The sequence below is a fragment of the Carettochelys insculpta genome, chromosome 1 (genome assembly GCF_033958435.1).
Source record: "Carettochelys insculpta isolate YL-2023 chromosome 1, ASM3395843v1, whole genome shotgun sequence".
NCBI lineage: Eukaryota > Metazoa > Chordata > Testudines > Carettochelyidae > Carettochelys > Carettochelys insculpta.
Genome location: NC_134137.1, coordinates 55,304,465 through 55,317,848, shown reverse-complemented (window position 1 = coordinate 55,317,848; position 13,384 = coordinate 55,304,465). Strand labels below are relative to the sequence as shown.

General features: G+C 38.9%; 1 protein-coding gene across 8 annotated transcripts in view; it reads right to left on the bottom strand.

Moving 5' to 3' along the window:
- NBEA (neurobeachin) overlaps positions 1 to 13,384 on the bottom strand; it is a 776,083-nt gene that overhangs the window by 404,278 nt on the left and 358,421 nt on the right. For all 8 annotated transcript variants that reach the window (XM_074986506.1, XM_074986516.1, XM_074986543.1 and 5 more), the window contains one exon: positions 6,984 to 7,048. In XM_074986506.1, the coding sequence (XP_074842607.1) occupies positions 6,984 to 7,048 (65 nt within the window). The remainder of the gene's footprint in view (positions 1 to 6,983; positions 7,049 to 13,384) is intronic.

Here is a 13,384-nt window from a genome sequence, read left to right as displayed (position 1 = left end):
TGTTGAAGTTCTTTGCTGAGGGCCTCCTTTTAAAATGGATCATTGAAGAGTGATGGATAGGAGGGGTAAGGGGTAGGTAGATGTAAAAGGGATGCAATAGCCAGTGCACACTATCTTGAGCACCCATCTGTGCCTGGAGATGTTGTTGCACATTCAGCGGAAGTGTGACAGTCTGTTCACAAATGTGGTTTTGGTTTTGGATGCTGCCATGTCGATTTCAGGCCAAGCTTCCCTTGACCAACTCCTCAAGAGGCCTGGTGTGATGTAGATGACTGTGAGGGTGCAGACTTCTAAGCTGATTGACACTGCCTGATTTGACTCCTTTCCATCGGTTATCAAAATGCCTTTGTAGTTGGGTAAATGGTGTTGGATTATATCTTTGATTAAAGTCTCTCCTTTGTTTTCTACTTGTTACAGGGACATGGTATGCCTAGCATTTTGGGGGAGGACCTTGAGTCCTTTGAAGTATGGAGTGCAGCATTGGTAGACTAAGAAAAGAGTTTGGACCCCTCAAACTGGAGGTTCTCAACTGAAGCCTGCATTTCCTTTGGGAAGACCAATAATTGGAGCCAAGATGCTCTTCTCATTACTACTACCGTAGATATGGATTAAATGACATTTTCTGCAGAATGGAGGGTGGTCTGCAGTGACATGCAGAATATTGATGTTCCCTCACTGAGACTGTGTTTGAATTACTTTCTTTTTTGTGAGGCAATTATGCAATAAAATGAGTCATCTGGGCAAAAAATTTGTGTGTGTACTTTGCCAGTAAGACAGTATAATTAGCAATCTGGAGTTGGCAAAAAGCAAACTAACTCTGCCATGACCATCACCTGGGAATTGAGGGTTTTGGTGGCAAGATGGTGATGAATCTGACTTTCTAATCATGTAGCACTGAAAGCTCCACCAAAGTTTGTAGCCATGCCTGCGGCTCCATATCACTCCAAACCAGGCTGGTCCCAATAAAGTGTAGAGGATAAGTAGACTAAATTATTTTTGTTGCATCTAGTATAAGAGAATCACATAAAATACAAATGGAATATAATCTGCTTGCTCATTTGTTTTTGTGTCTCTACAAAGGCAGGATTATTCTTTATTGTATACTTACTAATATATTGCCCCATACTTATTGCATCCCTCATATATTTTACAGAATCATAGAAATTTGGAGCAGGAGGGTCTCATGAGGTTATTTAGTGAGTATACCTGGGCCACACCTGACAGGCAATGAAGGGTCCTGTGGCACCTTATAGACTAACAGAAAAGTTTTGAACATGAGCTTTCATGAGCACAGACTCACTTCATCAGATGCTGGTCATGGAAATTACCTGGCCCTGCAGATTTCCATGACCAGCATGTGATGAAGTGAGTCTATGCTCACGAAAGCTCATGCTCAAAACTTTTCTGTTAGTCTATAAGGTGACACAGGACCCTTCGTTGCTGTTACAGATCCAGACCAACACGGCTACCCCTGTGATCTCTGACAGGCGTTTGCCTAACCTGTTTTCAAAAACCTACAGTGATGTGGATTCCACAACCTCCTTTGGAAGTCTGAGATTAACTAGCCTTACAGTTAGTAAATTTTTCCTAGCAGTATACCTAAATCTTTCTCTGGATTAAGCCTCTTATTTCATGTCCTATCTTCAGTACGCAAAGAAACCAACTGATCACATCTTTATAACAACCCTTAATATATTTTAAGACTGTTCCCAGGTCATCCCTCAATGATCTTTTTCTCAAAGTTAAACATGCCCAGTTTTAGTTAAACCTTTTCCCATAGCTTCTCTCAACTTTCCAACATTTTTGTTGTTCTCCTCTGGACTCTCCCCAGTCTGTTAACATATGTCCTAAAATGCAGCATCCAGAACTGGATGAAGTATTTCAGCTGAGGCCTCAGCTGTGCTGAAAATAGCAAGATAATTACCTTCCATTTCCTACACATGACACTCTGGTTAATGCACCCCAAATTTATATTTGCTTTTTTGCAGCTGAAACACACAGTTGGCTCATATTCTGCTTGTGATCCATGGTCACCCCAGATGCTCTTCACCAGTATAAACACCTATTTGGTCTCCATTTTGTAATTGAACATTATTTTTCCTTCTTATGTGAGATAGTTTGCATTTCATTGGCTGTGTCTACACTAGCCAGAAACTTCGAAATTGCCATGCAAATGGCCATTTTGAAGTTTACTAATGAAGCGCTGAAATACATATTCAGTGCCTCATTAGCATGCGGGCAGCCGCGGCACTTCAAAATTGATGTGGCTCGTCCAGATGGGGCTCCTTTTCGAAAGGACCCCGGCTACTTTGAAGTCCCCTTATTCCCATCTGCTCATAGGAATAAGGGGACTTCGAAGTAGCCGGGGTCCTTTTGAAAAGGAGCCCCATCTGGATGAGCCGCGCGGCAGCGAGCTGTATCAATTTCGAAGTGCCATGGCCGCCTGCATGCTAAGGAGGTGCTGAATATGTATTTCAGTGCTTCATTAGTAAACTACAAAATGGCCATTTGCATGGCCATTTCAAAGATTCTGGCTAGTGTAGACGTAGCCATTAAGTTTCATCCTGTAAAAATCAGGCATTCTACAATTTGCAAGACCTCTGTAAGTATCTCTCATCAAAATAAGCTGGTCCAATGAAAGGCATTACCTCACTCACCTTGTCTTGCTCATCTCTCCTCTCTAAACAGTCAGTACAAACAAAACTTGATGCACAACTCTCTTCTTTCAGAAGGGTAGCCGTGTTAGTCTGGATCTGCAAATGCAACGAGGGGTCCTGCGGCACCTTATAGACTAACAGAAATGTACGAGCATAAGCTTTCGTGGGCAAAGACCCACTTCATCAGAGGCACAATCTATATCTGACGAAGTGGGTCTTTGCTCATGAAAGCTTATGCTCATACATTTCTGTTAGTCTATAAGGTGCCACAGGACCCCTTGTTGCTTTTGCAACTCTCTTCTTTGTAATGTAAAACAATGCTAACATAATCAAGTTAGCTCAGTGCTTGGGCAACATCAACTCATGGATGAAGAAAAGCAGACGGAAGCTAGGCCCAACTATGGCCTGTTGGACAGCAAAAAAAAAAAAAAAAAAAAAAGTCTCCTCCTCTTTGAAATACACACACAATTAGTCGGGTCAGTCCACAGTTTAGAAGTCCAAAACTCTTCTGTGACATTGAGTTCTGACATAAGAAGTGTGATTCAGTGATGCTGCTAAAGTCTGTGGCTGAAACACTGCACCCTCTCCTTGCAGCTTATGACCTGCCTTATTAATAAATGACTACCACCCCACTATTGGAACTATGGCAATGCAATAAGTTTGGACATAAAATCATCAGTCTTGGGAAAACACAGATAGTGCAGAATTCAAGAGTTCAAATCCTCAGGAACACATGCTACTGTGAGTATATCAAACCTATCCTCTGATCATCACACTGAGTCTTCACTCCACAGAACAGTATGTCTATTTCAAGATCTTTTTCCATATCTTTAAGGCTCTTAATCGTCTGGAGCTGAGATAGCTAAGTTTATTTAAAGAGGCTTCCACTTCAAGACAAGGTTTATAGTTGATAACTACTTCTCTGGTGTCCAAAGCAACCACTCCTGCCTACAAAGTTGCCATTCTTTAATTATGCCCTTAAGTTGTTTCCTCTGCTCCAGCTCTGAGAAGACAGGCATCTCCTTGTCCACGTAAGAAAATCATTCTTGGTTAGCAGTCCCTCATCAACCCAGAGAGTAATCCTGGCTGACCAGAAGCTGACAGAATGTCACACTGCTTGTGGGATTTCTCTGATATGATCAAAGTCTTGAACACCAATGTCTCAGAAATCCTCAAAAGGAGCTTGTGGAACACTTTAAATACATCTAGTGCTGATGTCGGAAATACCATTTCTTCCTACAATCACCATCTTTTTGTATGGTATTTGAAAAGCAATTGGACTGGGATCATAACAGATTCAAAAGCCATTCTAATGCTTTTTGGTTAACTTGGTGGATTCTCCTTGAGCCCCTCTGGGAGTCTGAGGGGCACTTGTCCATGACATATTTGTATGGTCTGCACCACATCACAGTCACAATTTGGTGTGTGTGTGTTTTATTTTCCAGTTGTGAAATAAATTCCACACCGTCTGTGCATTGTCTGAATGCAGTTACAGTGCAGTAAATCATGATTATAGAAAGAGAAGAGATTCAAACATCTATAGCACAGCACCATTTTGAGGAAGCAAAACTATAAATATAATAAAACCTTATTTAAGAATAGGATGCTATTTATCAAAATCCAAGCAAAAGGAACAAGAGCAATCTGCTTTTACTTTAAGAATCAAAACTAACTATTTTAATTATGTTTCCGGTGAAATCATTAAATATCATAATGGTGCACACATGTTTTGATGCAGAAACAAACAGGAAATCAAAATTAGGAGGCCTTTTAATAACACTGATATTTGAACACCTGAAGATGTAAGAATGAATCATTTAAATTTTGAATTACTCTCCTTGTATATATTTTTTTTTAAAAAAGATGAACTAAGCAGGGTTTATTTTGTTGAAACTGTGGAGTTATTAAATAGATCATTCAAATTCTAAGTCAAACTTTTTAACGATTCTTAGCCTTTATTTTGAATGTTAATAATTTAAAATACAGTCATTGTGTGGTGATTATATGCAATTTTACAACCCATTAACTGTGCTTTGTTTTAATTATAAAGATCCTTTGTTAGGTTCCTTTAAATGATTCAGTTTATAATTTCAGGCTGTCCTAGGGAGCACTTTAATTCAGCTGCACATTCATCAACTGTTTATGTCCTGTTAATTGTTGACAACTGCACAATTGCATTCTCTAGCTATGATTGATGAATCATATTCTCAAGTTTAGCTATTAAGTAGAATAAATATTTATAACAATTTCCACTTAAAGGATTGTTATCTTTCTCCCCAGAAGAATAAATTGAAATTGATGTGCTAACTGTGGAGGAGAATAAGTGACCTAGTAATACACACACACAGTGTGAGACATACATTTGACAAAAATGTGTAAAATGTACCTACAGGTAGTTTGGTTAGGCATTCATTTGATTAGACCTACAGTGCAAGCTCTAGAATTCCATGTCATCTGCTTTGAAGGCTACCACTAGTTCGACATACACAGCTCACTGGTATTCCATTGTTATTACACATGAATGTAAAAATTAGGTAGTTCTGAAATTGTTCAGCAGTGTAAGTTTATGAACAGAGTGCAATAATTAGATGTGATTTTACTAGTAGATGTTATTGTAAACAACAAAATGTGGGTATCTTACAGCTAAAGTGGTTAAGTTAAGGGGAGACAAGGTATCAGATTTGGACAGAATTCTAGAAGCCAATTTGATTGTATGGTTTATTATTATTTATCTATACTACAATGATGTTCAGTAAATGATCCAGGCAAGAGCACTGCACCATTCTGATAGTGCTCTACAAACACTATAAAGACAGGGGGAAATAATCCTGCCTGGATCATTTATTGAACATCACTGTAGTAAAAATATTACATAATAAACTGCACAATCAACTTGGTTTCTATGGGGACAGCTACTTGCTCTACTGCTTTTCAGTAACAAGAAGTCCTGTGGCACCTTATAAACTAACAAACTCATACATCTGACAAGAAGGTCTTTGCCCACAAAAGCTTACGCTCCAAAACATCTGTTAGTTTGTAAAGTGCCACAGGAGTTCTTGTTGTTTTTGAAGATACAGACTAACTCAGCTACCCCTCTAATACTTATTACCTTTCAGTATAATTCATAGTCATTTCAATATTTCAACAAGGGTAGATGAGTTGTTTCTGTACTGTTAATACCAGACAACTGATAAAAATGAAACTATAAAACAAACTGGCAAAAATATTCAACAAGTATAAAACCACATATAATGCCATCAAAGACACCTAGGTTTAACAGGCTTCTAGCTCATGTCCAATAGACGTTAATCAGGGTTTTTTTTTTCTCCCTTCCCCCCGCCCCCGATGGAATGCACTGGAACGGAGTTCCAGCACCTTTTTTTGATTAGAACATCAGAAAAATTTTCACTGCCAGTTCTGAAGCAGCGCAGATACTGGGGAAAGAGTCCTGTCACCCTGCAGCAATGGGGGGACTGAGGCAGGAACCCCTGCCACCCCACAACAGTGAGGGGACTGTGGCAGGAGCCCCATGCCCTGCAGCTGTGTGGGGACCAGGGCATTAAAACTGAACACCCTAACCCCTTTGAGGAATCATCAGATTTGAGTTCCGGCATCTTTTTTTTCTAGGAAAAAAAAACACTGGATGTTATAAAGGTAACGGAGTTGATGACTACATATGTGTTGTAATATCTTCTGCAGCAAAGCCAAAGATTGCCCCACTCCCGCCCCATTTCCCAAGTTGGCGTGACAGAGTATTAAAAAAGATGGCCAGAAATAAAGATAAAAGCAGATGCATGTATTAAAATAAAAAAATTGGAAATCAAAATATAAAAATTACCCGTGTTGAAAAAGTACCTTAACTGCTTGCAAAACTAGGTAGCTAACATCAACCTGATGTTCAATTTGATGTAGTACCTTAGACAGCCCCAAGTAGTAAATATAAAATATTTGCTCAGCTGAGAGTATAAGGAAGTGCATCTGTATAATGAATACTGAGCTCCTAAAACAGATGGAGTGGCAGATGGGTTTACAGATTGGGCTCCCTAGATCCTCTGTGTAAAACAACCTTGCTACTCTATAAAATAGTGGCTCAAATCTAAAATAAACCTCAAACCGTTACATAGTACACAGCGTATATTCATTAAATTAATATGAGTTTGACATTTTGTACCTTACTGTATTAAATATTTGTTATACACAGCATTTATGCAGTAAATTTCTTTTAATTAAATCGGCCTTTTCTTGAGCAGCTGGTGAGAAAGTAGTATCACTCAATGGAATGAAATGCAAAATGACTACTTGTCCAAAAGCTTTAAAATTAATTACCTTCCTTCATTGATGAGCTCAATGAAAGCAAGTCCTGCATTCTTCTGAATAGAATTCTGCCATTCCTAAAGGGGAAAAAAATACCATGCTTTAAAAAAAAAAAAAAAAAAACCAGGAAGGGACTTTAACAGGAAGTCTGAATTTGACCTTGATGAGTGTCTGAGGATTATCTGATCAACATTTATGCACGGGATTGTCTATCCACCATATGCTTTGTCTTTTAAAATGCACCTTCATATTTCTGTAACATCATAATTGAAATTATATCAGTGCTAGACAAGCAGACAATTTAACAAACCAAAAAATTATGCTGAAGTACTAAATAATTTAGAGACATGCAAGTTTCTAATGCCAGTAAATGGAAGGGTTTGAAAGTATGCCATAAAACCAGATCAAGACAACAAGCAAAGTCTCGTGTAGAATAAGAGAGCAAAAGAAAGAGCATTTCCAAAATGACTGAGCTCAGCTCATCCTACTGTCAAAAGAGCTTTTTCGCTTAGAATGAGAAGTCTCATGTGTGCTATGATCTACCCTGCTTTGAAATGAGAACAGATGAAAAGTCATTAAGGAAAGCAAAGTCCACTCAGACATATAGTGGGCAGCCGGCTACTGGGATAGATTTACAATCCAGCTTGTTTCAAATTGAGTGTTTGTACAGCTCAATCCTGAGTTAAAGCCCTTGCATTGGGTGATGTTAATTCAGTGCCCTTCTTAGTCTTCTTTAATGAGAAAGACCTCATACCTCAGCCTGAGGAAGAGAGCAACATTCATACACCTATCATACAAATAAAGTAACAGGTTTCTATATTAGATCTCTAATATAGCAAATCTTAGCAACTTCACCATACTGTGTTTCAGGATCAATATAAAATTATTTCTCTGAGGCTGGCTATCTACTGGAAAAAAGGCCCCTCCAGAGCCAGCAACAGAACACTGGATTTCTGATTCACAACATTCTATAGCTATTTAAGAAAATGCAATATACTGGGAAGGAACCTCCTCTAAGTCTCCCACTTGCAGAAGGTGCTCTGTTTCCTGTTGTAGCATGATCTCATGGGAAGGAACCCTGAAGGAAGATGGAGAGGGTGTTTGAGTAGATGGAGTAAGGACAAAAGCCTTGAAGGTTTATTTCTAGCACCAACCTATGTATGACATAATGTTATGTATGACATTATGTATGACAATGTTTTTCCAGATATGGTAGTAAGGAAGATGATTGTCTGTAAAGGTGTTGGGGTTTCAATGGCATTTTGGTCAAGTTGGAGGTGTCAAACCCTTGACCATCTCAAAATGATTGTTGTGGCTTGCATCAGATCATGTTTGCACAGCTATGTTTGTCTGAGGCACTGATCATCCACTCATTGTCTTTGGAAATAAGTGCCAAGTGAAAACATTGTTTATAGAATCGGCCCTGTTTTTTCCTAGGCTGCGGAACATACATGCCCAGCATTTTAAGAGTTGCCCACAAGTCCTTGAGGGTGTAGAGGGAGGCATTGGTGTTCTCGGCAAAATGTTTTTGTCCCTCAAATGGGAGATCTTCAACGGCTCTTTGAATATCTCCAGGAAAGCCAGTGCAGCTGAGCCATGATGTGCAATGCATGATGAATGCCATTGCTAAGGATCTAGCCACAGTGTCAGTGGAATCAAAAGATGCTTGTAAGGCTGTCCTGGCTATGAGGAATCCTTCTGCTATATTTGCCTTGTACTGGTAGTGTCTCTCTCCTGTCAGTTGATCAATAAAGGGTCCCATTTTTCAGAAAGGTTGTATGTATATTTTGCCAGTAGGGCTGGATAATTGTCAATGCAGAACTGTAAGGAGGCTGAGGAGTACAATTTTCTCCCAAATTCACCTAGCACTTTCCAGTCTCTGTTGTAGGGTGTTGTTTTATATTGTCTTTGTTTGCCTCTGTGAAGTACTGGGGGAATCAGGCATGATGGAGAAAGCCAGTTCGTGAAGGGAATGAATGAAGGTATCAGATTTTTGGGGGGCAGAGGGCCTGTTGTGGTAATTAAATGGGTTAGAAATGAAACATGGTAATAGGGAACAAGAGTTTAGTTAAGAAGGTGTATGATTATCTGTTCCAAGCAACAAGAGGAGAAAAGCAGCTGTGTTCCAACCTTAAACTAATGCAATAGTGAAGGAACTGAGGGATGGCTAGCGATGCGCACCAGCTAGCTGGCATGAAACAACAGCCTTATTCGTGCTGCAGCCTTGGGTACTACTGATACAAATGTCTGACCATATGTGCAGGGTGCTGAAGAACCTACAGTGGAGCAACCGCAGGGATACTCCTCAAGAAGAAGCTGTCTTTACTCACAAGTTTGTTATATACTTTTTATACACCTTAATATTCTTATAAGGTATTTATATAATATTATATGAAAAATATACCAGTACTAGAGGGTTGCAAAAAGACTAACAACAGAATACCATAAACTCATGAGTGGATTAAAGGTATGAGTTCTATAGGACCAGATGTACAGTCCCAGCTCTTGAAGGAATATGATTACATCAGAATCTTTAACTCTGATTTATTTCTAAAAGTTCTTGGAATTGCAAAAATCGTGAAAACATAAACAAAGCAAAACTAAAACAGTGATGGCTGCCTGACTCTGCATACAGCATGAAACAAAACCTCATTGATGTGAACTGGCCCATGCATCTCACTGATATCTTCACCATGCCAAAGGTATTAGAGGTCACTACCTACACCACTTCAAGAGGACTTTGTGTAGGTAGGATGAAAGAATTCACTGGGCCCCAACCCACCTTTGTCCAGAGCAAATATATTCTGTTTGAGAGGCTAAGTACTAGAGAGCCTACTACTGCAGTCCTGCACCTCCAGCTGGGGATGTATACCTGCGGGAACAGGAAGCCACATGTTTCTGTTCCTGCTCTCTCCACTCCATACTGGGGTGTGGGAACAAGGCCACTGGGATGCCAGATTGCCTTAATCTAATCCAGTTTACAAAACGTAAAGTTGAAAAACTCCAAAACTTTAATTCCTTCTGCTAAGAAAGTACAGAAAATAACTAATAAAGGTGACTTACATTACCATTCACTAATCAAATTCTATTAGTGTGAAAAAAATGTTCAAAATATTCTCCTCAGTTGCAACCAGCCAGAGTCACTTTAGGAACTGACTGAACTAAATTCCAGTGAGTTCTAAATATTCAAAAGTAGTCATTTTCCATGTTTTGGAGGCAAGCAGAGAGTTGGGAATAGTTGGGATGCTTTGAAGAAGCTAGGCCTGACTGGTCTACCTACTCTCATCTATAGTAAACAACTATTATAACAGGCCTAAGCCTCCCACCTTGCCTTAGATTCCTCACTGCTTGATCCAATCTCTTCTCAGAAGTGGGGAAGAAACTAATACAAGACTTCCTGGCAGGATATTCCCATTATTTCTATTCATATGTTTATAAAAGTGTGGGTATGTGAGTGGAGTTAGGCTGGCAGCATAAGGCTAAGAGTTGTCATTAGCAGACATTTTTACTTAAAAGTAGTCTGCTATTATTGCTTCTGTTTAGCTGAAACCTTATTTTTTAATTGTTCAGAGATTATATTTATCTTTGTATCATCTTTGCATTTTTTTTTACTTTTTATTATTTGACTGTATTTCCACATTTTATTTTAAAAGCTCTATTTTTAGTCTATAAAAAAATAGCAGCCTGCTTCTCCATTGTGCTTGCAGTGTAGTGACTGATACCTCAAAGTGGATGTAAAACACTATCATTCAGATTTGGTAACATTTTATATCTATTTTATACACAAGACCCAAAGCACTGGAGAACCATCCATACAGTTAATACTGGTTTATTTGATATTATCTTCCAAGTTAACCTTTGACAAAATATTGCTTTTTGATGTTACATGTGGAATGACCAGGGATAATTTGGTTAAATTTTGTGATAGAAGTAAAAAGTAACATTTTCAATAACAAGATTCTACCAGAGAAAGATTTCCTATTATAAAGATTAGAAATCCTTAAAAACCTCCAATGTCTATATTTTGTCTCAGCAGACTCTAGTAGGTGAGCAGCTAGATTTCAGGAGTTCTAAAAATCATCCTTCAATTCTCATTCCACTGTAAAAGAGAGCTAAATCTCAGTATTGTATTGTCATCCTCACTCTTCTGTCTTCCCGGTAACTTGATTGGTCTGAAGTTTTATTTACTCCTTTATTTTTATTGCATTATTGAATCTTAATTGAATATTCCATTCTAAGATTTTCACGACCTAGTTAATTTCTCAATTACAGTGTCTTAATCATAATTTCTTTCCAGAGAAACAATTAAATTATAAAAACAAAAAGCAGTCAAGGAGCACTTTAAAGACTAGCAAAATAATTTATTAGGTGAGATCAGCAGGAAAGCTCACCTAATAAATCATTTTGCTAGTCTTTAAAGTGCTACTTGACTGGTTTTTGTTTTGATAGTGTATAGACTAGCACAGCTCCTCTCTGTTATAATTAAATTATAGTCATCCTTTTGTTTCTGTTCCTTGTACATGCCCGGGGGGGAAGGGGGGGAAATTCTATCAGGTCAACTCTGTGACCTTCCTTTTTTTGCAGGCAGGTTTGCTGTGTTTTACAAAAACGCCTCCAATCTTCATGAAATCCATGCGCTTTACCTCAGGATTATCCTTGATTTGAATTTCATGTTGCAAGATCTCTTACAAATAGGGTGGTCGCATCACATATCAAAATCGTGGTCTAAACTATCTTCAAAGGGAAGGCTCAAAGGAAATTTCATTTTGATTACAGAAACTATTTTTCTGAGGTAAAAAGAATGAATCTTCAGAGGGAATAAAGCCTAAGCAAACTTGGCAGTGCTGATCAGAGTAAGGACTGGAATCTAAGCACTGTAACTCCCTTTCATTACCTTTATCCTCCTTCATCTCATACCCCCACTCCTTTTCTCACACTCATTCCTGCTGTTAGGGTAGACAAAATATAGGAAAATATAGCCCTACACACTTTTTTCCAGGTTCTGCAGATATCTGACAATGAATAAGAAAAGAAGAGGAGACGTGCAGTTGAGGCGATTTAAGACTTATCAAAGACCCCTCTTTGTACATGCCTTCTCTCATAATGAACCAACTCCAGAATGGCTAGCAACATCCTCTGGGAAGGCAAGCAGCAGAGATGTGGACCTCTTGGCTTACTGGGCAAATCACAGCAATGAAAGAGAGTTAGGAAATTTTGAATCAGAACTTATAAAAACCCTCATTTTGAAAATGAGATTCATATAGATGGCACACAAATACCAGTGAGGTGGGCACTCCATTCTGAGGAAGACAAGGCCTCAGCTGCCTTCTAGCTCTTTGACTTGCGGAGAAATTCATGTTCACATTTTTTTGTCTCTATTTGAACCATACAGAACTCTTTTTCATTGAGTTTGCAATTATATGTGGAAACTGACAAATTTAAATGACAGATTAACCTTTATTTCCACTACAGAACGATTAGCACATCTCTAGAATGTTAAGATTTTATCTGATTTATGCAGATGAAACAATTCACATTAACATTTGTAAATTCAGAATTTTCTGAAATGGAGTAGACTACTCTTGGGAGGGGGAAGTGGAAAGATAGACAAGTTTCCACACGTTCTATCCTCTTGAAACTAGCTAGCTCTCTCCATTCTTCAGGATGTACCACATGGCTGTTTCCTACGTGGAAGGCCATTGTAGCATACATCCAGTAATTCTTACATATAAATGTCCTGACAGGGAAGTCAGTGAAAAATATCTAGAGGTGGAAGTTACTGAAGTTTTCTCTTTTAGGACTGATCCAGCAGGAACACACAGGACGCACATGAAACAGGCATAGAGGTATATCTCCTGCAGATAAAAACTGGCCCTTGGAACAAGCAGGATGTTTATAAACCAGGCATGACTGAGACCCCAAAGATGAGGGTGTGCTGATCACTGAGGGAAAATCAGAGATAATGACAGCGCCTTGGCAGCTGGGGGTGTACAGACAGGCGTCCGACAGAAAAATCTAGCAAAAGAAATTGGTCAGCAGGACAAAGAGAATGAACTCCAAAACTTATATCAACAGAGACAGATTATCAGGAGATGGAAGTCAAGGATAGTCCAAAAGACATTCCTACCATGAATAAGGATTTAATAGGAGTAAAGTCACAATCTTCTTGCTTGGGGAGACCAGGCAATTGACCCTTCCCAGAGGATCCTGAATTTTAGATTGCAAGGCACAGACACTTTTGTAAGTCAGAGAGCTAAGCAGCTTAAAGGAAAAAGAAGCTCTCAGCTTCCCTGCTAGCTCTGTCAAGATTAATTCCATCCATTGCCAAGCTGTACAGTGAACTATGCTTTATTGTTCTGGCATTTGTGCTCTGCTTTTGGAAATTATAACAAACAGTACACATAAATATTTCT